The sequence below is a fragment of the Neodiprion lecontei genome, chromosome 6 (genome assembly GCF_021901455.1).
Source record: "Neodiprion lecontei isolate iyNeoLeco1 chromosome 6, iyNeoLeco1.1, whole genome shotgun sequence".
In the NCBI taxonomy this organism is placed as follows: Eukaryota; Metazoa; Arthropoda; class Insecta; order Hymenoptera; family Diprionidae; genus Neodiprion; species Neodiprion lecontei.
The window spans coordinates 19,046,607-19,073,810 of record NC_060265.1 but is presented as its reverse complement, the minus strand read 5'-3'; the positions used below and the strand labels follow the sequence as shown (position 1 = coordinate 19,073,810).

The window sequence follows — 27,204 nt, the reverse complement described above, 5'->3', positions numbered from 1 at the left end:
CGTGACAAGTTTAGCATTTTCACGAAAAAAGCTTGGACAGGATTTCGAGGACGCCTCCGTGTGAACACTTGTTTTTTACATACATCTTTTATCTGCACACTCTTTCAAAGTGTTCTAGGCTTTCGAGAAATCAGAAAAAATTCAGGGTTTCTTCTCAAAGCATTGACTACACTATCAAAAATTTCGCGTGACTAATGCCAAAAGGGCGTATTACAGCACTTAGATAGGTATCCATGCCAAAAGGGCGTATAAAAAAATTTTTTTTTGCCATTCGACTTAAAATCACTCGAAACGTAAAGATCTGCAAAAAAAAATTTTTCGATGTACTAACGCCAAAAGGGCGTATCTCAAGATATACGCCCTTTTGGCTTTAGGAAATTGCCGGCCTAAAGCCAAAAGGGCGTATAAAAAAAATCAAGATTTTTCAAAATTTTGAATAAAAATTGCATATTATTGAGTAAGGAATAAATTAGAAATTATTATCAAAAAAATAATACGCCCTTTTGGCTTTATAACTTGAGATATACGCCCTTTTGGCTTTGAAAATTTTTTTTTCATTTTTAGGCTTAGAATATATTGACAAAACGATTGGCACAAAAAAAAAAATTATACGCCCTTTTGGTTTTGAAAAGCCAAAAGGGCGTACAATTTTTATACGCCCTTTTGGCATTAGTCACGCGATTTGTTAGACTCAAAAGTTTGGAAAGTATTGTTCTTAAAAATTGATATTTAGAAAATGACCGTTCCCCACAAGACCCTGCAGTGTTCACGCGGAGGGAGGGTCAAGTGTAAATTTTCTCAGCTTCTACCTAAAATGTAAAACCTTCCGAAAATTAGATAATTTTACCAAACTGCAGCGCACAAGTTGCGTCCAGAGCAGCGGTCAATAAACTCGAGCGGCTTTGCGTTCATCATTTACGAAACATCGAGAGCCCGAAGCGACTCTGTATTGGCGTGGGAAGGTGATTCTGGTGTCGGTGAGAAAGGGAGAGAGAACGGTAAGAGAATAAGGATGGAGGGGCAGGCAGCTCGAGAGGATTTCAGTGTCCGTCGCCTGCATGTGTGAAGTAGTCTCGGGGTCTTAAGGCGTAACGTATTTAATTTTCCTCCCGCCAATAAGGCCCTCGAGATCAACAAGAGTTTCGATTTCTCGAAAGCGTACATTAAACAAATTCAATTGCTCCTCGAGAAGACGCTCTACCATAATTACACCCGTGTGTGGATGTGTACGTGTATGCCGATTTATTTATCCACAGGGTAACGCCACCTCTCTCACTCTCTCTCTCTTTCTCTCTTTCTCTCTCTCTATTAGCTTTGACTCGTTTCTTCGCATATGCGTTAAAATCACCGTAGTGACGTCACGACGCCTCAAGGAGAGCCGAAACGGATTCGCTAATGAAGGACCCAACCTGACGTGTGTCTGCTCGCATACCGAGTCCACCGATCGGTTAGTTCGTATTCCTCGGCTAGCCGAAATTCGAGAATTATCCACCCCGGGGTCGCCTCCAGCATCCTTTTGCATCACAATGAGTCCGAGTAGCCCTAATTGACGGGGTTCGGGGTGCCGGTAACGACTTTGCATGCGCGTACGTAAGATGTACCGCCTAGTTCACGATGCGAGCTGTTAGGTACCACCGGGATCCGAAAACTTGACATCTGTCACTCACCCGATAGCTTTTTTTACTCACGGCTTGTTGGACGCGTAACGGAAGACCTGAAAATTTCATTTCCGACCTATGTAAAATTTGAAAGAAATATTCGAACCAAATTACAATTACAATATATATATGTATCTTTCAATGGCGGTTTTTGTATCCGAAGCACGGACATTTTATCCGCGATTCGTTTGCATTAAATTTCTTCGCGTCATCGTATAATAATATTACATCTTTATCAACAATTTCCCCCTGTATTAAAGTATATTCTGCAGTATTTCTGGGTATAGTTGTAATGCTATTCGCATTGTCGCGTATAAATAATAATAATAACAACACTAATAACAATAAAATACAGTAAACGATTGGAACGAGGCGCATCGCGTTGGTATATTTATGTACCTACATACTTATATGTATATGCAACGTCACCAGCAAGCGGCGAATTGTTATTCATTGTTCCTCCATCAACGACCATCAATCATTTGTCAATGTGTATAGGTGTACATGTATATGTATTATATGTGTAATAAAATACCGACCGCGTTCACATTAAAACACGCCTCGACTCGTCTCGACGAAAGTTTAGCCTCTGCAAAATATCTGCATGCCCCTTAGTCGAATATAGTATGCATGTAACCTATCTGCCAAACGGCCCGTTGATACAGGAATCGTGAAAATATTTCATCTTCCGGAATAGAAATTAAGCTGCTAGATTTTCGGGTGCATAATGCCGATCGTCGTGATAATTATATCAACACATGTTTTCGCCTCGAGTTATGTACCAGCTATATAATTTAATATTATTATTATTGTTATAATTATTATCGTCACGTGTTATACAAGTTTCGCATACGTCCGGATAATATGTATGATAATAAGAGCGGTCGTCTGTTCGTTTAATTAATAAAAAAGCAAAAAGAAAGGAATAAACAACAACTGGTAAACGTAAGACGTTGGCAAAATATAACATAGTTACAGGACCACTTATATTATTACATGTGAATTCGACTGCAAGGTTTTTTCTCATCCTTAAACCCCAACGGTATAATAGAAACTACGGACGATGAGCGCATAAAATATTAATTAATCAAGTTAGTTTTATAAAATAAACACGTAGTTCGAGATTATGAATTTTTTAACTTTCTCCAGCCAAGCAAACCATATTATACAACATTTTTATACACAAATATATAAATTCCGCAATAAACTTCCGGCTGATTTTACAGATTCGTCATCCGTGATTCAACGAATCCTCCGTGCAAATCGCTTCACGGAGTGATTATTTAGCGGAGAGAAAACAAAACGTGCGAATACGGAGAGGATTAAAATTACGGAGTGTATATTGGGAATTCGAGGCGATCGGCGAGGCTGCCGATCTTTTCCACTCGGCGAAATCTTGTCGCCTTCGACTCTCGATCCTCGGTTTCATTTCACGATCCCACGTCTTGTTTCTGCAGCCACTGCAGCCGTTACAAATATACCGGCGAACGCCGAACGACTCGACGCCCCGTTTCGTACTCTTAAATGAATCTGATTGACGGTGACGTCATCGGGCCAGGACAGTTGCGTCGAAAACAGATACGTAATTCAGTGCTGACTCTCTTTCTCTCTCGCCGTATGTAATATTTTACGATTTACAGCCGAGCACCTGGAATCGAGAGAGACGGATTTTTACACGTGAATTATAATCAAGCCGGAGCAGCAGCCAGATGTAAAAACTGAAATTTTACAATTTTCGAACTTTATATATTTTTTTTAGGATCGCTAGGATTTTCACATAACTCGCCGGTTTAGTTTTCATTTTTCACCGTATTGACAAATTCATGAAAGAACAGTTATATAGTTAAGAATATTATTCTACTGTGCTAAAACATGAATTAATATTAATTTTGAACGTATAACGTACTTTGTACTTCATATTTTGAACATAAAAGTTGTATGTAGAGATGGTTAGAAAAGTACTTTCCGTATTGAGAATAATTTCTTTCTTACTCCGAAACACCTTACATGGTTTTTGGATGTGGTATCTTTTTAACCATAAATTTAACGATATATTTCGATCCGTTTTCAGCGTATATTTTTCCTCTCATCTCTCTTTCGTTCAAGTATTCTACGAGATTTTATGTACAAGATTCCTACATTTCACCGCGATTCAATAAATTCGAATTATCGCTCAAATCAGAGCTGTCATTTACGATGTTCATTGGCGAAAGAGAATGTATATATAATATTGCAGTTGAGTCTATAATTGAAAATTCATTGACCCGAATAAATCCACTTGTTTGAATCAAGTGAGACGAGGCTGAATGAAATAAATGCGATCAATTGTTCACAGTATGAACATATTATGACTTCGGAATGACACGTGAAATTTTAGCAGAAGAAATAATAGGTGGTGAAAATTTTTATACAAGTTTAGACAATAAGTGATTATCTGAGAAAATTTTATTCAAAACAAGCAAACTTCACACCAATTTTTCACGCGAATCGATGTAGTTTTACGCGAATGCGTTATGGACTTGGATTTATGCAAGCGGACTGCGTATTTAGGGCCGAAAACGATATTTAATTTCGGGACTGTTTCTCAGAACTTGAAGATTTTATACGTAAAAGAAAGAAAAATATGTCAACTGTAGTAGGTATAGGTAATAATTTAAGGGAAATAGTACGGCTGATTTTTTTCAAAATTCAAACAACTTGCGAATAACCATATTTCCAGCTTTTCCCTCCATACATTGAAACGAAAATTGCATGTCTTCTAAACAAAATGATTCGAAAAAAATTTCCACAACGAAGAGTACCTAAAATTAAAATTTAAATTTGGCTATTTCAGAGTTTTGTAGATTAGTAGAAAATCAAGTGAACCGGTCCCCTTAAAAGGAGTCAGTTTTTACCGGCCGCGTTAAATATCCTTCATTGTTGCCTTTTCTCAGAGCCAACTACGCATCACCGACGCGACAGTGCCGGAGTCGGTGAAATTGTGCACACAATGCGGAATACAAATATCCAAAAATAAAAAAAAATTCTCTCACACAACGAATTCTACAACCAAATTATCATTTCTTGCAAAAACGTATTTCCTGGAGTTATTTTCGCACGATACCAAAAAGTTTTTGAATAGTTTTATTCGGTATTGCATTTATAATTGCGCTGACTGCAGTATTTTCGCATCCGTGCTGCGCAGGCTTGGATAATAGTGAAAATAAGTGACATTATACTCGGTCGGTAAGTACTGACTGTAGCATCCCCTTAACCGATTACACGTTTTCACGACGAGGATCTTACGCTGACCACGTTTACTCTGCAAGGATAAAGAAAAAACGAAAAAGAAAAGAAGAAAGAAGCACAGCGTAGGAACCCACGCAAGCAGCTCGAATGGTGTTGCCGTAATCGATGCTAAAAGCTCAAGGACCGTTATCCGCGAGTTAATTCTCGCTTCATATCGAAACTGTAAGAAAAGGTCAGTATATGTAAAAACTGCCGGTAGTATAGAAGCGGCCTCGCATACAAAGGTTGAAAACACATCGTAAACGCAGGCGTCACGTATATGCGTGTAATAAAACACAGGCAGTACAACATCCGCTCTGCAGATCCGAGTCTCAAGTTTAAACGCGAATCCCAAGATTATGAAACCAGCCACCTCGGCTCACTTAATACTTTCAGTATCGAGATATTACAACTATTTTATTGCCATCTATCCATCATTACATTTGTGGCTCGATGTGCTTGCTGGAATTTCATTCAAACACATTCGCAAGGCTGCGATAATTATTTACAACAATTTTTCTTGTTCTGTTTTATTTTTCAACTTTTTCATCGAGACACGAGATAATGAAAAATCTCACATAAAAGAGAAATCGGTATCCCCGAATATCGGATACGTGCATTGCTTTTGTTTTTGTGACGTATATTATATGAATCTAACATTGTAACATATACATGTATCTATTATACTGCACAAGAATATTACGAAATATAAACATATTTTCCAAAAGATTATCGCAATTTGAAGGTACCGTTGAGACTTGAATTCATAGATTGTGTGTATAATAAGACTGTACAGTATAAATCCGGCAAGTTATTTGTACATCAAGAAGGTGAGAATTACTTATCTGAATTGCGATGCCCAATGTTTACGTATTACTTTAACGTATCGGACAAAAAAAAAAACAAAACTGCTAATTAAACGGAACGCGGGTAAAGGTATAAAAATAAATGAAACACATTTGCAATATATTTTGTAATAATAAAATGTATTAAATAGGTAGTGTATTCTTGGCAATACTTATCAAACTAAATGTTTTGTGGTACATGAGACGTGCTTTAATATGAAAACAAGAGAAGAGAAATACGTATATTGTTGAGGAAAAAAAAATTCAAAAAAAAAAAAACAAACAAAAATGAAATACCGTACAAAGAAAAATGTCTGGAATCAAACTCTTCAATCGCCCTCGAATTTCATCATTTTCATCTCCCGAACTCGAGTCGCTTTTGATAAATTTGCTCCAGTCACTTGGATTGTTTATTTTTTTATTTTTATTTTTTTTTTTTGGTTTTTTTTTCTTTAATAATTATTTTTCTTTTCTTTAAATTATTATTATTATTGTGGTCCCATTGTTAATATTTGGTCGAAATCGTCAGGATCACGGTTGAAAAAAAAAAAAAAAAAAAAAATCAAAAAATGAAAATATAAATTGAAAAAAATATCCATACGAAATGATAATAATCCTATCGGCATTGTAATAATGACAAATTTTTTTTGTTTCATTCTGTTGCTGGAATATATCGAAAAATCATATGCAACCGTGGAAACGATAATTATACATAATAAATTAATTCGGTAATTCAATTAAACAATTTTATGAATAATACACTGTATATGCGCGCGCGTGTGTGTATGTATAATATATATGCATATATACCCGTGTCGCAAACGATTTCGGACCTGTCAGTCTATCAATTGGCTCCCAGTACGTATTGTGAAAAAATATACTTGCATATACGACGCTTTGTGTAAAATAACGTGGTTGCTATTTGTCGTTAAACCTGTTTTCGTTATTGTTTTCTCATTTTAATTTTTCTCAATTTCACTTAATCGCCTTCCAATCGTTCCCGCGTGAATGAACTATCACAAAGAAAAAACAAAGAAAGAAGCATGTTGTTTTTCTTTTTTTTTTTTTCCTTTCCAACTACGCGAAAACAAACATATACATGAGTTTGTATGCTGCATATTTATTGTACAGATATACCATTTCTCAATTTCTTTTTATTGTTCTATCTAGCTAAAGTAATCTCTTTGATAATGTTTTTACTTCATGTACACTGCACGCCAAACGAAAGTTTTTTAATTCGTAACTATAATAACAATAATGATAATAATAATGATAATGTTAATAGTAATAATAATAGTAATAATAATAATGATGATGCAATAATGACGTATAATAATTGAGAGCCAAAGGATTGACCTGCATTTGTTTTTATGTAAATCTGAGAAGAATGCAGTATAAAATACTGTATAAATATATAAATACGTTTGAAAAAATAAATATATTAAATTAAAAAAGACATACACATAAAGAATATTATAATAATGGTCAAGTCTATAACAGAAACCCACAGGCGCGCGAGCTAAGCCAAAAGTTCCGTTCCCCGGTTTTCTATATTCGCAAATTACACATACGGATTTCTTATTCTTTATATTATATATGCAAGTACCAATAAATCAAGAAATCGCGGCCACTTTACAACACAAGCGGCATATATATATAATATATATATATTCGGGTATATTATTAATAAATATCATTTGATTTTAATCCCCACGAGAATGGTAATAATAGTAGTAATATTAATAATGATAATAATAATATTAACGATAGTTAATAATAATAATTATACCAAAGGACCGATCAAATTTTTCCTATCATAGTTTACGTTAAATTTGTCGTCGACCAGACTTTTTCTTTCAATTATATTAATGAACTTCTGAGGAAGAATAAAAATATCATTAGTGTATATCGATTTTCAGCTGCAACCTATTATACTTATTAAAAAATGTAACTGACGACGAAGAGAAGAAAACTCAACAAAAATAATATATATAATATGTATAATATATATATATATATATGTATATGTATATGTATATGTGTGTGTGTGTAAGAAAAATCATCTCGTCACATACAGCTTTCGTATAATATATGTAAGTATCCTTATTTGTGAATCCATAATTGCGTGGGAAAATTTTAATAGTCATTTGAGTCAAATATTTGTTGAACTTTGGTTGAAGGCCGTTGTTGTTGTTATCAACTGATTTTATGCGCAACAACGTTACGGTTTAAAAAGCAAAAAAATTAAGGAAGAGAAAAATATACAATTGTGCGTATTGTATTTCTTTATTTTTTTGTTTTTTTGTTTTTAAATAATAAAAATAAAGAGAAGGAAAATTTATAAAACGTGTATTACACACGACTTACGCAGTTGTAGTGCTCAGGCATGCATGCATAAAACTGTCATTTAAAACTGACGTTGCTACGATAATATTAACAGTAATAACAACAATCATCATCGTCGTCGTCGTCGTCGTCGTCATCGTAATCGTAATAATGTAATATCATCGATCAGAGGGTATATTTATTTATTAATTTGGATAACTAAACGCCGGTTGTGCGACGGAGGTTTTATTTTTTCTTTCGCTTTGTTTTTTTTTTTCAGCTCACAAGAAGGCACAATCGTTAAAATATAATATAACGTGTGTGTGTGTGTGTGTGTGTATTTATATATATATATATATATATATACATATATATATATTACAAATAATAACTTAAATTAGAAACTGTGTTTCAAGTCTGGAACAAACTAATGATATTTTCAACTATTCTATTATAAGGTTCTCCCCCCCCTCCCCCCCCCCCCCTTCTCCCATGAAAATCGTCGCGGTGATTCGGGACTTTGCTCGCGGGCCAGTGTTGGATTTTCCTGGGGCCATGTTTTACAAAAATTAGTTGTGCGAGTACACTTTCGTAATATATAATATAATATAATATAATATAATATAATATATGTGTATTTTCTATATATTTTTCTCTATTTTTTTTTTTTTTTTTATCAATTCTCGTCGTTACCTTCTTCTTCATCGTGAGCAAAGAAAAAAAAAAGAAGTAATTCGTGTTCGACAAACCCCCCCCCCCCAAATACGTGAACATAATATCACTCGAAAACGTAACGTCGAAGAAAGAAGAAGAAGTACATGTATGATGCGGACGACGATGGAAAGAAGATAGAGAAAAAGAAATAGAAAATATTGAAAGAAAAAAGAAACAGATATATGAAAACGTGGTAAAAAAAATTAAATAATATTAAATAATAATAGATAATAATGATAATAATATTTCTAGCGATAATTATTAGTTATTGATAATAGGCATTTGCTATTATTCAATTGTTGGTAATATAATGAGCGCGTAATAGCGCCGAAAAACTGAAACTGTATAATAATAATAATGATAATAATATTAATAATAATAATATGTAGGATAAATTATTATCATTATTTTTTTAAATTTGTATTTGCCATTCTCGGTAATCATTCGGTAAAGTATCAAACTGTCGTACCTATATATGTTCTGTGCGTAACTGAAGCGCGTTGCATAATTTCGATAAATTAGGGAAAAACTATACAAAGAGAATTGAAAAAAGAATCGAATCAAAGTTATAAGTTATCGCGACAGCTTACTTTTTGCTTTTCTTGTTGTTACTTCTTCCGACGACGTTTCATGTAAATAATAATATTATTCATAATAATGATAATCATTAATATTAATAATAATTACGATATGATAATTATAATAATAATAATAATCATGATAATAATAAACTAAATCTATAATAACACTTTTTTTTTTTCAAATATAAATTAAACGAAAACATTGTTGGCTTGTTTGTTGGTTTTTTTTGTTTTTTTTTTTTGTTTTTTTGTAGTTTTTTTTTGTTTTTTTTTTTTTAGTCTAAGAAGTATGTACAAAATGTATTCGATTTTCAAAAACCACGTCATCATTTAGGCACTTTTAACGGTGTTGGCTTTCAAACGGCAAACGGTATGGTCAAGATATTAGAGATAATAATGTTATTTTTTCGGCCAGGCGAGTCTCAATACTACATCAAGTAACATGCTTTGTTTTTTCCGTTTTCTTGGTTTACAAAAATCGCCTTAGCCACAAAAAACCAGCGACCGCTTAATATCCCAAATTCAATTCCTTCCCGCGTGTCACGTAAGAATAACCAATTAAACACCAATCGCGTGTTCATTATAGAATCATCTTTTTTTTTTCTCCCTTTTCATTTTAATATAGTAAATTAGTAATATTTCTATTGCAATAGTTACATATCACATAGTTTGCGGGAAAGAACAATGTTAATATATAAAATATTTTGCCATCTTCGTCTCAATCATCAACTTTTTTTTTTATATATATATATATATATATTTTTTTTTTTTTTTCATCATTCGTTCTTCCGATTCGCATAATCGATAGATAATATTTGTAGTCGCTGTGATTTTACAATATATAATTTATAAGATATTTTTACTCACTATAAGATATTTTCGACCAAGAATTTTGCCGATAATCAAAATTTCGAAAATCTCCATTTCGCGGAGAAATCGCAACGGTTTGTCGTTTCGGATAACTTTGTATATAATGCTCGAAAACCATTTCCTTGGATCTGTTGTTTAAGTCACATTTAATAAATCTCTATACGCGTATAAAATTTTAAATTACCAATTTTTCTTTTTTTTTTTTGTTCTCTCTACGTCAGTTTGCGATTCCTGCTCACTTTCTTTCTTTCTTTCTTTCTTTCTTTCTTTCTTTCTTTCTATCTATCCGTCTGTCTGTCTATCCTTCTTTCGTCACTTCTTTTATATCAATGGAAGACAATATAATATATGTATGTATATCGGTTATACTCCACTTTCGCAAATTCTCATATAATATTTGATTTTTAATTTGAGTGTGTTTTTTTGTGTGTGTGTGTGTGTGTGTATATATATATATATATATATATATATATATATATATATATATATTGCACATACAATCGCACTTTCTCTCTCCGTAACTCTGTCTCACTCACACTCTGTTCTCATCTTCTTTCCCTTTCACGCCAGCTTTCACTATCTTTCTCTCTATCTCAGAATCATTACCTCTCTTTCTCTCTTACTCTCTTTCACCGCCTGTCAGACACAAACACGAACATACCATATTTCATCTTTACTTTATCACTCGCACGTTCATTAACTTTCCCCTAACTTTTAGTATTTATTACAGATAAACGTAGTATCGTATGCTCAACGTATACAATATAATAATAGATATAAGGAGAAGGAAAAAAGATTATAAGTTTAACAACTATATAACGAAAGTTTAAGGATTATCCTTGCTGGCGCGTGTGCATGTGTGAACATGTATGTATATACATGTGTGTGTGCGCGTGTGTGTGCACATGCATATTGCAGCGTCATACCTGCTCCGAGGCTTTTATCGTTATTTTCAAGAAACGGAATGAAACGGCGCCAACATAATTATACCCAGTAGATATAGGATACACGAAGAAATTCACAGCTACGTATAGATAATACGCTACTTTCCAATCACTTTCGGTAAAGAAAAACACCGTATTTACAATAAGCTATTAGGCGATACTCCGATTGAAAATTAAAATTTATAGTAATAAATAAAGAGAAGCTACAAGGAAAAAAAAATAAATAAAACATTCGATGAAAAAAAAAAAAAAAAAAAAAGTTACCTCAAATCTATTTGACAACAACAATTCCCTCGCACGTCCGTATTTCATTCCTACTCTTTTCGCGATTTGCCTCAGACTATATATCTCTCTTAATTAAACTAGACTATTATACGCGTATTATTATATTTAAAAATGTAAAAATTTCGTTACATACAACAGGTTTTTTTTTTTTTTCATCTACTTTGAAATACAATCAAAGACGTTGGTAAAACAGAAAATATAAACAAAGAATTTGACAGAGAAAGAGTGAAAAAAAAAAAAAAAAAAAAACTACCAATCACGTTGGTCTTAAAAATCTGTACGCATATCACGCTTGTTTGATTTTTTTGACTGTTTTTCTTTTTATTATCATTTAAAATGAAAAATAAAGAGCAATAACATTGAAGAAATATCCCCTGTCCCCTCCATTTTTTTTTTTTTTTTGCCTTTTATCGAAATTGCGAAAACACACAAATAGACACGCTCGCATCGTTCAATTAATATGTATAATGTGTGTGTATGCATATGTAGGTTTGTGCATAAACAGCTACGCTACGTGGTACGATTTTGTAAAAAAATGAATCTTTTTTTCTTCTCAATCATCGTCGCCTCTTCCACACCCAACAACCACACGCTTGCATTTTCACTCACTCACTCACTCACTCACTCACTCACTCACTCACTCACTCCCCCTCCTCCGTGAACATTCACACATACTCGAATATATACCTATATACATAGATGCCTCTTAGTAGTTTAATTGTAAACCTCTTTAAAAGTCTTTTTGCAATGTCAGAGAATTGGAAAAGCCGGCGTAACGAGACGAAACGACACGCGTAACGTAGGGCGCGAGGTTACGCAAAATGCGAAACGGAGGCGCGTGGTAAGCGCGATCAAATATTATAAACTTTACACGATTACGCATACTAATGATAATTATAGCAATAATAATAATAATAATAATAATAATAATAATAATAATAATAATAGTAATAATAATAAATGATAGTAATAAGATATCGACCGATCGATGTTACACAAACGTGCGTGCTATTACAGCGTTTTGGACCGCGGGTGAAAAGCCGATTCGGCGGTAAGAAAATAAAACTAAAATAAAAAAATAATAAAAGAAAAAAAAAAAAAAGAAAAAAAAAGAAAGAAAGAAAATTACGTATCATAATATTCGTGAAGAAATTCGTATAACGAGAAAGAAAAAAAAAAAAAAAGGAAAAAAAAACAATATTAATAATAATCACGTAACTCGGTTCAAACACGTTTTATTCCCCGTTGTAAAAGGCTCGCTCGCCGTTTATACCCGACGGTGATGAGAAAAAAAAAAAAAAAAAAATGATCCTCGTTATGTATTTTATATCTTCAAATGTTCAAAATCAGTTATCGGATTGCTGATTCTGTTGAATACCGGTAGTCTGGACTCGGCGTTCGGCGACAACGGCGATGGCGTCCTTGGCGCTGGATCCTCGACGATTGGACTCGGTCCCTGTGGGCTCGGGCTGTGTCTCGTCAGGATGGTGAAGTCCTGGCCGAAGCTGAACGGCGTCGGAGCGTCGTCGTTGAAGAAACTTGCCATCGAATTGGTCGGCGATTGGCTAAGACTGGACGACGGCGATACCGAATCGGCCGTGCTTCCCAGGGAGAAAGTCGGGCTCAGGTTTAGCGGTTTCGGCCGCGTTCCGATCACCGATGCCTGGTGATGGTGGTGCTGATGCTGGTGCTGGTGGTTCGGCACCCTCTGGCACGCCGGTGAACCGATGCTCATTGAACTCGACCTCATTATCGACGAGTTGTACGCGCCCAGCGACGTGGATCTTATAAGTTGCTGCTGTTGTTGTTGCTGCTGTTGCTGCTGCTGTTGCTGTTGTTGCTGCTGCTGCTGCTGCTGCTGCTGTTGCTGCTGTTGCTGATGGTGGTTGGCGGCGATTTGTTCGAGGATCGTCGCCGAGTTCAGGCTCGCGTTACTGCTACCGATTATGGGACTGAGGCCCATTATGTTCGGCTGTGCCTGACCCAGCTGGGCGCTGACTTTTTGGTTGTGGATGCGTGCCTCCTCGAAATTGTGTATGAAGTGACACCTGGGACCGTAGGGACAGAAACCTATGGTGTGGAAGGTCCGGCATAGTTCCGTCTTGTACTTCGGATGACGGGCGAGGTTTCTAAGCTCCGAATAACCGTGGGCGAACTGACATTTGTCACCGTACTTACAGGCACCGCTTTCCTCAAACGGTCTGCACAACTCAGTCTTGTAACGCGACGTTGGTTCGCTGACGCTTCGGTCCAACTTGCGGTGCTGTTCTATCAGCGTTACCAAGGACGCGTAGCTACGTCTCAACGGCGTGTGAGCCGACACTGGCTCCTTGGATTTCGCTGGCGTGGCGTTCTGGAATCAAACGGAATAAGGGGAAAGTCAAAATGGTTCGTCGCTGTTTTTTTTTTTTTTTTTTTTTTTTTTACTATTAATGTCATTATTATATATTATTGTTATCCAGACACACCTTCTATCAACCCCCCCACCCCCCTCCCCAATGATCGATTCCACTGAAATCTGTTTATAATTTTACGTTAAGGAAGAACTTTTATTATACTCTTCGTTTTATATTTATGTGCCTGATATGTTTTTTATTAATGCACGGATTGCCAGAGAAGCACGAGTCGCAAGTATCGAGTCATAGGTTTAGAATCTCTTTTTTTTGGTAAAAGAGTAAAGAATTGCTGAATTTGTGACGGAAAAACAAGGTTTATTAATACCGCGGGAGAGTAGTTTTGCAGAAAAAAACCGCGGCACTTCTTTACGGCACTTCAAAAAATTGTTTTGGAAAAGAAAAGTCAGTATTTGAAGTTGTAATTTTGCATTTTGTAAATATCTAGATAAATAGGCAATATATGAAAAAATCACAAGATACTTATTTCACTGTAAATTGAATTTTATAAAAAAGATCTTCTCAGCCTTTTTTCATATATGTTATATTTTGGGAGATTTTTGGGAATTTTTTATTATTATGTGTTAATTTTATTATGCGTTCGTACAGAAAGTCGCATAACGGAATATATATCGTAACAAATTGCGGCGTTTCGATTTATCAAATGTGTAAAAAAATATATATCAGGCCGAGGTTTGCGGCGTTATTGTAATGACGCATTTTTCTTTGGACTTGAAATTTAGTAAACTGTAAACAAGCTCATATTTTGTAAATACAATTTCCAACATTTTGATAAGTTAACGTTACCAACTTTAGCCTCGTATATAAATATGTATAGTTGCAAATTAAAACGTACGTATGCAGCTGTGTAAAAATGTTATTTTTCTCCGGCCTAGGCGTAATGAAAAAATTGCAATCACAGCCGGAAATCGATATTAGAAAATGTTGGTAACATTCATTTACAATTTTTAAGAATCGTTCATGAAATACAATAAAAACATCATGCAAATGCGGTATTAAAAGGAAAAAGAAAGACCTCGAAGGACCGTCCGAAGCCATAACAACTTTTCTTCCATGATTTATAATATGCTACCGATAATGAAGCTTCTAAGGCGTTGAATTTCAATCCGGACTGAAACACTAAGCTTTCCGGGAGCAGAGCTATAAAGAGGAATAGTGGGAGACCCGCTTAGGATCGTAAACCATTTTTATGGTTTTGGGACCTACCAATTTTTTGGACCCACCCATATACATAAGTATATATCGTATCTTTTTGCTCGCCTCGGTCACGGGTATTATATAGCATCCCGTATAATGGTGGACCCATTGTTTCAAAGCTTTGTCTCGAAAGGTAGGAACGAAGAAGGATAGATTTCACGAAGGGCCCGGCAAGAAGCAGCCATAGGTTCACCACGAGCAGAGCTTCTCCATCTTGAGACGAATTTTTCACGGTTATCCGACCTTACGCAATTGCCTGTTACGTGTTGATTTTCGCAATAAAAAAAAAAATAAAAAATAAAAAAAAAAAAAAAAAAAAAACAAAAAAAACCGTGTGCAAAGATAATTGTTTTTTGGTTTCTTTTCTTATACTTTGGTTTCTCATTCTTATACGCGTGCGCTTGTTTTCTTTTTGTTATTTTGTCAGCTGTTCGTAACTGTAATATCTAAACCTTTCTACTTCCCAATATAATATTTCGAATTTTATCTCGACTTGTTTTTCTTTTTTTTTTTCTTTTTTTCTCCCCCACCGCAGAATATCGCGAAAGAAAAGAGATTGCGTAAAATTATATTACTCCTCGGCATTGTTGCCAACGGAAATCGAGACAAAGACGACGTCGGATCGCGGAGTAGGAGAGAAAACAAACATAAATAGATGTTACGTGAAGACGAAGGCGATAACTTGTTATCAGCGTTATCACCGTTGTTTTCACATTTCAAAGAAGTTAAATATTTTATGCTACTACCACCGCTACTGCTGCTATAATATAATACATATGAATTTAAAAATAAAACTACGAAAGAGAGAGAGAGAGAGGGGGAATACCGTGAAAAAATGTGACCATAAATATATTTATATATATATATATATATCTTTGTTGCGTAAACGATGGCACGCTGCGTAATATGTGTATATATTAAATAAGTATCAATAATAGTAGATGTAAATAAATATCAAGTGTAATGACTGTACGATCGTGGTTATAATCTTGGTTTTCTCCTTATCGCAACGACTGTGGTATTTACTGTCATCGACATACGGTGTGTGTTTCTTCATTTTCCTCCAGCCTTGTCTTTTCTTTCTCTCTTTCTTTCAATTTATTTCTTTTCACTTAAGAAAAATACAATACATTACGTTATTTGTTGTTTAAAAATATCCACATACACGCTGCAGAAATTTGATACGTATTTTATCACGCTTAATTGCAATTCTCGTAATATACAATGTACATATATATATATATATTTTTATATACATATACAGACATTCGTTTTTATGTATACAGATAATTATATTATATTTATACGTATAATATGAATTTGTTTGCGTGCGCGAAATCAAAGACCATGATCGACCTTCACCACCGCCTCATCCGTATTATGATAATCGTACATGTTTTTCGACACTACATCCGGTAGCGAGGGATCAGCATCGTAGAAGAAGAGAAAATCTGAATCGCTTTCACGATTTCGATTTGAAATTTTCATTACCTACCGTGGCACGAAATATTTTCAAACTCCAGCTTTCGCTCGTGTGTACGACGTACGTTATATGCATCATATACACAGTTTTGCCGAAAATTTCAAAATAGAAAGTGTACCGCTAATAATAACGCACGCAATTGCACATCTCTACGCAAATAAAGTCACATCATAATGAAATAGTACAAAATTTCGTTAATTTCTTGCGCCGGAATTATAATTTTGCATGTTCCGGAAATATAGAATGTAAGTAAAAGAAAAAAAAAAAAATCAAACGCATAGAATTCAACAAGATACACATTTATACGTTGTGAGTAATAGCGAAAGAGCTTGGACAAAATATTTCGTTGCTGCATACTTGAATGTTTTGTTCTACAACTTATATTCCACATACAATGTTAAACATGACAATACGGTTGCCATCGATTCTCTGCAACATTATCATTGACTAAGAATTTTTAACCACGCATACGCATACATACCTACACATCAAAATATACATAAACGCGTAAACATCCTTCAGCCCGCGAATGCCTGACTTTTCTCACGTGACCTTATAAATAAACTAAATAAGCAGCTTAAAACGTCGAGTGGAGAAAAAAAAAAAAAAACAGAGGGAAAAAACCATGTAAACATATATCTCGGTATTAAAAGATTACCCGCGCAACGACAGCGGCGCGGCGGAAGGCATAATGAAAAAATTACCACACCGACTGTACTTCAGAACGAGGCTAACGGAAGGGCTGTTTATAATTGATACATACCACATATATTACGTGACACGCATGCGCGTAAAAATATTCACACAGTTTTCGGCGGCAATAACATTTTAATAATAGAAGAATAAAAAAAATGAAAAAAAAAAGGCTACAAGTGCCTGCAATCGAAAAAAGAGAGGAAGAAACGGTTCGTTCTTTGAATAGTTATTATTGTTATTATTGTTTTTTTTTTGTTTCAAACATGGCAGGTACAGCATTCTGTAATTTAGCTCTTCATTTATTGCAAGTCTTGAATTTGAAAGATAAAAAATTTGCGAAATTTATTATAAAAAAGGATATTAAACATGGGTTTAATGTGTGTGTGTGTGTGTGTTTTTTTTCTTTAGCTTAGAGGAATCTGCCAATGGATGTGGAAATTTTTCGTAGGTACGGACGAATGTAAATTGCGAGGTGAGTGGAGGTACGTTCGTTTATACTTGGCGACTCGTCGCAGTCACGAAATAACGTCTCGTCCGAGTCTTGTGTCTCTGTGTGCGATAGCGTATTACATAAAATACAGGATTTTTCGGAACCGGTCTTAGAAACGCCGCCTATTACGAAATACACTAATAACATTCAACCGCTGAGCCGATGTTGCTGGTGCTGCTTTTCAACCGGCTTCTTTTATACAATCTCGGAATAATTCGAAACGTTATACAGTAACGTGTATGCGATATATAACACCTGTTATACAATTATACTGTATACATGTTGACGTGACGCGTTAATTTAGCCGGCAACAAAGATAAAAAAAAAAAAAAAAAAGAAATAGACTCTCACGTGTATACCTTGGTAAATAAAATAATATTAGGGAATGAAAAAATTGAGAGAATTAAATTACCTCGATAATTGTTTTTACGACTCGAGTTTATTTATTATACGCAGGAATATTCATACGTATTCCTGCTGCGAATAACAATTCATTTGTTATCTTGTTATCCGGTAAACAATGCCGATGAAAGTTCTTCAATCTTACAACATACGACGACTGATTAATTAATCGGAGAGGAAGGGGTTTAAAATATCTCCGTACGTAGGTACAATCAAAGTTGTTATCTGTATAGATATCGATCAAAGTCGTTGACCCAAAGAGAATTGTAACAGGGAGAAGAAATTAATTTTGCTAAATATGTAGCAGAGAAATTCATACATACATATTACATATGTAATTGTGTAATCGGGACAAAATATTATAATTTTGTACCAATTCTTTATCAACAATAATTCTCCTTTACTATTGTGTGAATATTATAGAATGATTATATATGGATATATAATCGTAGGTGGTGAATTTATTCGGTAATAATATAACAGTTTCAACAATAATAAAGTTTACAATAATACACGAGAGTAATAATTTTTCTTCCGACATGCTGTATGGTTTTTATAATTGGTTGAAAATAATAAGAACAAAAGAAAAGAGCACGTTTAGACAAACTACGTAAAACGGGATAACGAATCAATGTTGTTGTTTTTATCCACATTTTCACCACCCTGACAAAATTCACGTATCGCTCGTAACCCATAATGCGAACGAGGCACGGTTGTGCTTAAAAGTTGGATAATTTCCGGAAATTACTACCGCAAAACCATTCGTACAACACGACACGTAGTATCCGGTTGGTCAAACTGTCGGGCTACTCACAGTTTACTGGGAATGTGTAGAATTACAGTGAACTTGAGAAGTTGTGTTGAAAAGACCGCGTGATCTGCGGAATTTCTGTTCATTACCACTCTCGTAATTCTGATTGTTGAAATGTTAGACATAATAATTATAACAGCCACCGCAGCTTATATTGTTAGCTGGTATTGCGAATTGTGAGAATTGCAAAGCGGAATTTTTTTTCTGTTTAATTTACGTATATATTTGTCGTATTTATTAAATTAACTTTTAATAAATAGTTACAAATCGACGGGAATAAGGTTAAACAAATATATACAGGTATTTCAGTTATCGTAATAATTTCAATAACTTGAATTCTCGTTTGAAACTTGACATAATTTTCTGGCGACTTTTTGATACAAACGCGCGTGAAATTTTCGCACGCATATTTTTCGCCTAAAGAGCCGCGCACTTGCTTGCGAAACAGAGAAAAAAGGAAAGAGAAAAAGAATTGCTGACATTGCCATTCCGATGACAAGATAATGAAGTAATAAAACGGAGGTACGTGAATGAACCAGAAAAAAAGAGGTACGAAGAAAATACGAATTATTGGAGGAAAAAAAAATAGAGAAAAAAAACAATTCAATTACTTCGGGATATAATTATGTACGTACATAATTTATCTACAAAGGTGTGGCGCTACTTCGGTAAAATCACTATACGTGATCATTATTGTTATTATCATCATCGACATTGTTGTCAAGCGATCATAATTAGAACGGTTATTATTACAACAAAGATCATGGGAAAAAAAAAAATAAAAAATCCATCTCTCAAACGCTGTTGCAACTGTTTTATTTTCACTCTACTCAACCGGTTGCGGATATTCCATGCACGCCGTACACTGTATGTACATACATAGTTGTATCTGGAAAAAACAAATTCTGTTGCCAAATGGTGCAAAACAAAAGGAAAGAATGAACGGAAAACCAAAAAAAAAAAAACTAGATTAAACGGAATAAAAAAAAAAAAAAAATTGGATATTTCCATTACTCAATTTGTTTTGTCCCAGTGTAAAACACGAATCTTGTTTTCCCCCTATCGATACATACCATCACGACAACAACAAGATTTCCCTTTGTCTCGAATTTATTACTATATATATATATATATATACATATATCTTCACAGCTCGCAGTTGTCAGTCTCATATACATATAGCAGCACAGAATCGTTACACGAATGTGATTCAGGGCTTTCAATGCGCAATAATCTCGTCCGTTTCGCGACTTCCCTGAATCGTGAGTAGCGAGCAACGCCAACCAACCACATGTTGCGTTCAATGCGAGGCTGCAAAAATAATGCCTGCTCCTTTATACACGCGTCACATATATACAGTACATATGCATACGCAACGATCTCGAGGTTTACTCTCGATTTAAGTACGGTTGTTGGCTAGTTGGAAATAAAGAATGAAACGAAAAAGGAATGAAATAATCAAACAACAAAACAAAACTAAACAAAGAAGAAAGAAATAAAACTCTATTTATTACACTTTTGTAACGTACGGATGTATGCATATATACATGAATATATACTTGCAAGTGTACGCAAGTCGCAACTAGCCGTGGCCTACAGAGTCGAAAGAACTTCCGCCCGCAATTCTACAGCTGTTTGTTATACGTATAAGTACATTGGTTTTGTACTTTATTATTTATACAATTGTTTGCCCGATCGCGTGGCCACTGTTTAACTTGTTTTTTTTTTTTTGTGTTTTTTCTTCCCTCCTACCGTAAATTTGCCAGTCAAGTCGTCGCGGTACGTGAACGATTATCTTTACTATACAAAATTATGAATTAAAGAAGTTGCCGTCTTCCGTTCCGAAAAGTTTTCGATTACCAGCAAATTTTTACACCATAATAACAGTAGACTTCCATGATGTTCCAAGTTTTTGCTGCTAAACGTGACTTTCCGCGTTTCTTTCTCTAAGTCGTTCAGAAATTATCAGCAGTTTATTTATAAGAACAAAGTATGTTTAACGAATCATTTACCGCCGATACAACGTGATAGCAGTATTACTACGATTTTCCCTATATTCTGTGTGGAAAATCGATGTTTCGTGTTCCGTAGTAAAAGTTCTTTTCTGTAATCGCTAGTCTTATCTCTACGGTAAATTTGTACAGCGTAAACGAATGTGCGACAGAATTTGTTCTGTGAAACTGTAAGAACGAAATCCAGAACAGCTGGTAACAAATTTTGAATGTAAATTTTCGAAAATGACTCGAGACAAGCGATTCTTATTTATAAACACATCGTGGACGAAGGTCCTTCTCTTTGTCAGTTTCACGATGGGAAAATGTATAAAATGAACAAATTTAGAAATTAACCTAACGAAACGTGAGGGGAAAAATCATTATCGTACAATTTCCGAATAACTTTCAAGGAGTCAACTTCTGGAAATATACGAGCATGTTGAGTTCCTCACAGTTTACACTTAAATTTCAGTTAATCCTAAACACGCGAAGTAACTCGATTTTTTTTTTTTTTTTATAACACTCGTTACGACTAGGCTTAATCAACATCAAGCATGAATTGAGTATTTGAATGAAATTTTTTTCAATCGAAAAAATAAAAAATACGTCCAAAATATTTTTTTTCCAATCTACAAGAATGTGAAATAAAAAAATTTCATTCAAATACTCAATTCCATTCAACGATCCGACCGCATGAAAACGATTCGCTTCTAAAAATCCCTGGCGATTTCTAGCTTCTCGGTGTTTTTCCACCGATATTCTCCGTTTCAATCGTTTCCAGTTTTCGACGAACAACGAGAAACGGGACCGGATGTAAGTACATACATACATACATCGTAATAAAGAGTAAGAAAAGGGGAGCAAGGTGCACGGAAACCCTCCTTATTATTTCCCGGTCGGTCAGCAAGCAGCCCCTTCGCATCGTCGGGTTTCTTTTCTCCCGAAGAATATGGGAAAAGTTTTTACCTGACGCGACGGAACACGAATAGAAGGAGGACACAAAGGAACGCGTTTATGCGTTGCGTGTTTGCCTGTGTGCGTGTTTGTCGAGACGACGAGAGAGTAACAGGTCCGTTCGACACGTGCGCGGGTCGAAACCACGCCGGGAAAATAAGTAAATAGGAATGTTAAGTTACTCAACGCGGGCTTGAAACGAATTCCGAAGCTGCCTGCGGAGACGAGCGACGACGCGAAGTGAGCCGGAGAAGCGAATCACGTTTGAAGTTGGTAAGGTTTCGATTCGTGACGATTCGTTCCGAGGTAAAACCGTGATTCCGCGATTTTGGAACTTTTTGAAATTCGGTAGGCCGTAACGAAGCGAAACGTTTTAAAGATAATAAAATAATGATTTTTTTCTCAGCCCTTCGTTACCGCGTAAAAGCGAGCGTTCTGGAGCCTGTATGTCCGATTGTTGTTCGTCGCAATCGGCTCATTGTTACGATTATCGTTGTTGATACTAGCAGACTAAATATAACATCGTAACGAGCTACGCGATTATATTATTACGACGCGTATCCCCGAGGATGAGTAAAACTGACGGAATTTTCTCGGTCTTTCTAGACGCTTCCGATGTACACGTTATACGCGCACACACGTATACGGTATATATTTACATCCCGCTCAGGGATAATCGCTCGGTTTATCGTCCCGACGATGACACGAGAGGGAAGAAAAGGAGCCAGCGACTACGTCGGTTTATTTTTCTACCTCAAGAAGAAGAAGAAGAAGAAGAAAGCGAAGAAGAACAAGGAGTAAGAAAAAACGAGAAGAAAGGATGCTACGACCGCGCGTCGCGAGGAGAAGATGAGAATGCTCGTGTGTATGATTCGGGAATAAACATCGGCCCCCTTGGATAAAAACGACCGGCAGCAGCAGGATACGACACACAAAGTGTATTCTCCTTTTGCCTTATCGCGTACAGAGAGAAGACCGTAAAATTGGCCGGTTACCCAATCAGATATTCGCCCATTTTTTCGCACATTTTTCCTCTTTAGCTTCGGTTGTAAATGCGGGTGAAAATCGGAATAGAAAAGCAGCGATCGCGATCGCTGGAATGAAAATACACACACACGGTAGCTATTAATAATCGACCGGATATCGCGCGATGGTTTGTCGAAACGTGATTCTGCCGCGTTGGTCGCGTCGAGAGAGTTTTCCAATTTTATTACGGAGTTTTCAGTAATTACAGCGCGTCGGCGATGCCCGGAAATAGCCACACCGCATCGCTTAGCGTAGGTCGGTTATTCCCGCATAGGGTACATTTACAACGTAAGTCGGGCAAATTAGGTTCAATCGCCAAAAATACAATAACTGTGTACATATATAAATATATATGTATGTATAATATTCGAGAAACGAGCGTTCGAGCTCCGCGATAAGCTTCGGGAGTTCACGGCCGGATCGTTCAGAGCTCATTGTCAATTGTCGGCCACGAAACACGAGGCTGAAGCTAGATCAGGCAGGCAAACGTTCCAAGAACGTTGGTTCGAACAAGGTATTGAAATACCTTCAAACCCTCCCCAATGCTTTCACAGCAATTGTATGAGGAACAGGCCCAAACTGCATTTTTGTGCATTTCCCAAAAGTTTCGACACGCTGGCTGTCCGCCGCTACCTTCAGTTTCATCCGCAAGACGCGCGTCTGTACCCGAATACCGCGAACCAACGGTCAATCATCGCGGATCGCAGTTTTCTCGATAGATAACTTGCGTCGTGTAGAAAATCCGTCCGCTCGGCGTTTTCGATAAAATGAGTCGGGGCTTCGGATGAGCGAAACGTTACGGATGATGCACGCAGCCGAGCGGTGAAACCTCCTTCGGAGAGGTGAAACCAAAGAGAGTGCGCGGCGTTGTTCGTGTATAAGGCAGTAGTCAGTCACTCGCTCCGAGGAGAGAGTTGTTCCTCGGTTAGTTGGTTGTTTCAGTCTTGTTTCAATTTACCCGCGCTCTCGCTCTCGCTCTACGGACTATTTTTCTTACCGCGCCCCGTGCGACGCTCTTTTGTTTTTATCCTCGCTGTCAGGGATACGATATTATCGCAGTTTCCTATTTTGCGTAAATAACACCCGATTTCTATCATTCTTTCTCACTCTTTCTCTTTCTTTCTTTCTTTCTTTCTTTCTTTCTTTCTTTCTCACTCTTTCTCTTTCTTTCTTTCTTTCTTTCTTTCGACCGTTGTTTCCCGTATTTTATAATATGCATAAAACGCTCACCTTGAACAGCAACTCGCTGCACTCGAACATCGAGTTATTACTCATCACGGCTGTGGACATATTGGTGGGAGTTTTTTTTTCGCTGCTTCAATATATATTCTCCTCTTCTCGGAATCTTCGGTTATTACTTATGATGCGGCGTCGATTTTATTGTACGTTTAAAAATATGAAAACCGAACTCAACAAATAAAATATACCTATATTAAACGTATATATTTTATATGAATATGATAACTTTTTATTAAAGACGAAATAAATGGTAAAAAGTTGACAACCGTACGTTTGTTTAAACTCAGTACACAAAAACTGCCACTTTAATATATGTTGGTATTTTCTTCTTATTTTCTTTCTCTCTCTCTCTCTTCCTCTCTCTCTCTCTCTCTGTAAGTTACATTTAAACACACCGGTTTAACCTCGATTCTCCACAAAATAATATATCCCGACGATGTTATTTTAACTTCTTGTATTATTGTTTAAAATTCTCTCTTTTATCTTCTTATTTCTCTTCTTTACGCGCTTATTCTCGCCGTGTAGTTTTATTACGAGAATACACGTGCATACGACGAGAACTATGTGAAATATATCATCTGATGAGATCGTGAATCGATAAAAACAACAACAACAACAACCCGTTTCAATACTCGAAACTTTCAGTGTTCTCACTGAGCGTGTGTTTATCTCCGTATAAGCGTGTGTGCGTGTAAGTTCGTCCGCGTATGTATCTATACATAAATATATATATATTTTCCTCCGAAAAAAAAAAAAAACAACACCAACAACACCAACTTGGCACTTTTTTGGTTCTGATTTTATAAACTCGGCCGGTTATCGAGGGTGACTGGTTCTCGAGATCCGTCTCACGAAGCTACCGACAGCTTACTGAACTCCATTCGGAGCCGGCGGGAGAGGCTAGTGTCGAGAAAGGCGGCGACGCGGATCCCCCACCCCACCCCCCACCCCCCTCGCTGCCCCCTCTCCGCCAGCAATCGTCGTCCTTACACAGCCGCGCTCGTTTGTTTCCCCCGCTCGAAGCTCGGCCGATTGGTGGGGGGAAGAGTCGCGGCTACTCCGAACTTCTTTTATTTTTCTCCGTGACAAATTCGCCCGATTCCGATTTTCCCCGAATTTTTTTTTTCTTGTTCTCCACCACGCTGCGAAAATTCTCACATTTATCGTTAACATGGTCGGCAGTAATTTTGATGACGACAATTGAGGACGAGCGATGAACTAATCCAGGCGGTATGTACGTTTGAAATTGGAATTTTTCGCGGGTTTACAGGGTCTGAAGTTGGAATATTTCTAATGAACGTTGCATCGAAATTTCAACACATGCGATAATGAAAAAGAGCGCAAGGTCGAGTTGGTCTAATATTAGTGGTCATTCTAATCATTGAGACTTTTGAAAATTGAGATATCTAACCATTCATATTTCGTTATTTTATTTTTAGCCGTTTGAAATATTGACCCTTCCAAGTTTTGACCCCCCCCCCCCCATTTTTTTTACCCCTATATTCACTATTTTCTAACCTGGGCTTTGTCCGTGTCTCTGATAGTCTAAATTCAGAGTTTCGACCAGATACAGCGGTATCTTCCACCACCATCTTGAATTTGTGAGGGAATTTGTTATTCTTAAATAATTTGCAGAGTTATAAGTTTTTTTTTTATTGAAACTCGTACCAACTAAACTTGTAGGGAACTTAATTGTCTACAACATTGGTCATAACAAATTTTTTGTCTACGATCGATATTATCCGACTTACAGCGTAAATTCAAGATGGCAGCCGAAATTACAGCAGAATCTGGTCGAAATTTTGGATTTCGATTTAAAATAACCCCCCCCCCCCCCCCCCCCAAGTGATTACAAGAAGAAAATAATGCTATCGGAAAAATTAAAAATGCAGATGTTCTGTTTTGTACACAGCGATTGGGTTGTCTTGTTTTTACGTGTTCTTGAATGTGTCAGAATCAATCTAAGCGTCTGCAAATACTTATCGCGTAACGTCGGCAGCAATGGATGTCGAAAATTGAACGAGAGATGAACAACGGCTTCTCGAGCTTGACCTCAAGTTTGTCTCATTTACTTCACCGTCTTACCGAGAGAAGCGAGCGAGAAGTGAGCGAGATAGAAAAGGATTAAGACCGCATCCGATATTTAGCAGACGACGGATATTACCGTAGAAAAAAACGGTACCTTCGCGGAAAATATGACGGAGCGGAATTTTTCGGCCAGTCTATCGCACGATTCGCGTAATACGCAGAAAGAGGCTCGTCCTCGATTGATTGTAATTACTTGTGTTCACAACAGCGAGAGAAGGGGAGCTGCCGTGCAGCGTTTGTTGTATAAGCTGCAATAGCTGGCTGCACGGAGAAAAAGCTGTACTGCTGCCACGCCGCGTTGCAATGCCGGTTTATACGCACCACCAGACGACACGACTTCGGCTAGCTCCTGTAGGTGTGTAACACCTTCGTCCAATGTAAGCGCACAATGTAGGCAGTAGGTGTGTAGGTGTGGGTAGGTACCGGGATATGAATGAACCAGCCGCCGGCCGCTATTCATGCCCCAGACCAGAGGTTCTAAACACCGTCTGTAACTATGCGGCACGTGTAATTGTTAGAATTTTTGTACGCGTCTACGCACTAGCCTGGCGTGTGCGAGAAAAACCACCGAAGACACGGTTGCCTGAATTTGCTGGACATTGCCGAGGTTTTAGTCGATTATCGATCGTCTTCATTGCGCGCCGCGAAAATTGCTCCATTTTTTTTAACTTCCTTTCGAGGCGAATGACTCACCGACTGATCTCGGTAGTTTATATTCTTGTATTCCGAAGAATAGCGACTGTCTCTCAATTGTATTGCAAAGAATTGTAGATTTTGGGCCAACCGGTCTCCTCGATTGTTACTTAAAAGTAAATTCGCCAATTTCTTACCCCGCCATTTTGTTTACACGTTTATCCAGTTTATCCTCGTTCCTAATTTTATCACGCAATAATACGATTGTTAACAGTATCGATTCTTTAT

At 36.5% G+C, this 27,204-nt stretch overlaps 1 protein-coding gene across 1 annotated transcript; it reads right to left on the bottom strand.

Moving 5' to 3' along the window:
- Positions 1–6,171: 6,171 nt before the first annotated feature.
- On the bottom strand, positions 6,172–25,073 carry LOC107226431 (protein TIS11). The gene is made up of 2 exons (XM_015667243.2): positions 24,187–25,073; positions 6,172–13,842 (listed from the first exon to the last, which is right to left on the bottom strand). The coding sequence occupies exons 1-2, from the start codon at positions 24,244–24,246 to the stop codon at positions 12,814–12,816; spliced, it is 1,089 nt and encodes a 362-aa protein (XP_015522729.1). The 5' UTR covers positions 24,247–25,073; the 3' UTR covers positions 6,172–12,813.
- Between the last annotated feature and the right edge of the window lie 2,131 nt (positions 25,074–27,204).

Bases quoted from the DNA above. Each gene is read 5' to 3' on its own strand.
- LOC107226431 (XM_015667243.2), bottom strand. From the start codon at position 24,246: ATGTCCACAGCCGTGATGAGTAATAACTCGATGTTCGAGTGCAGCGAG. The intron at 13,843-24,186 runs GTGAGCGTTTTA...GTTTGATTCCAG, and splicing joins GCAGCGAGTTGCTGTTCAAG to AACGCCACGCCAGCGAAATC.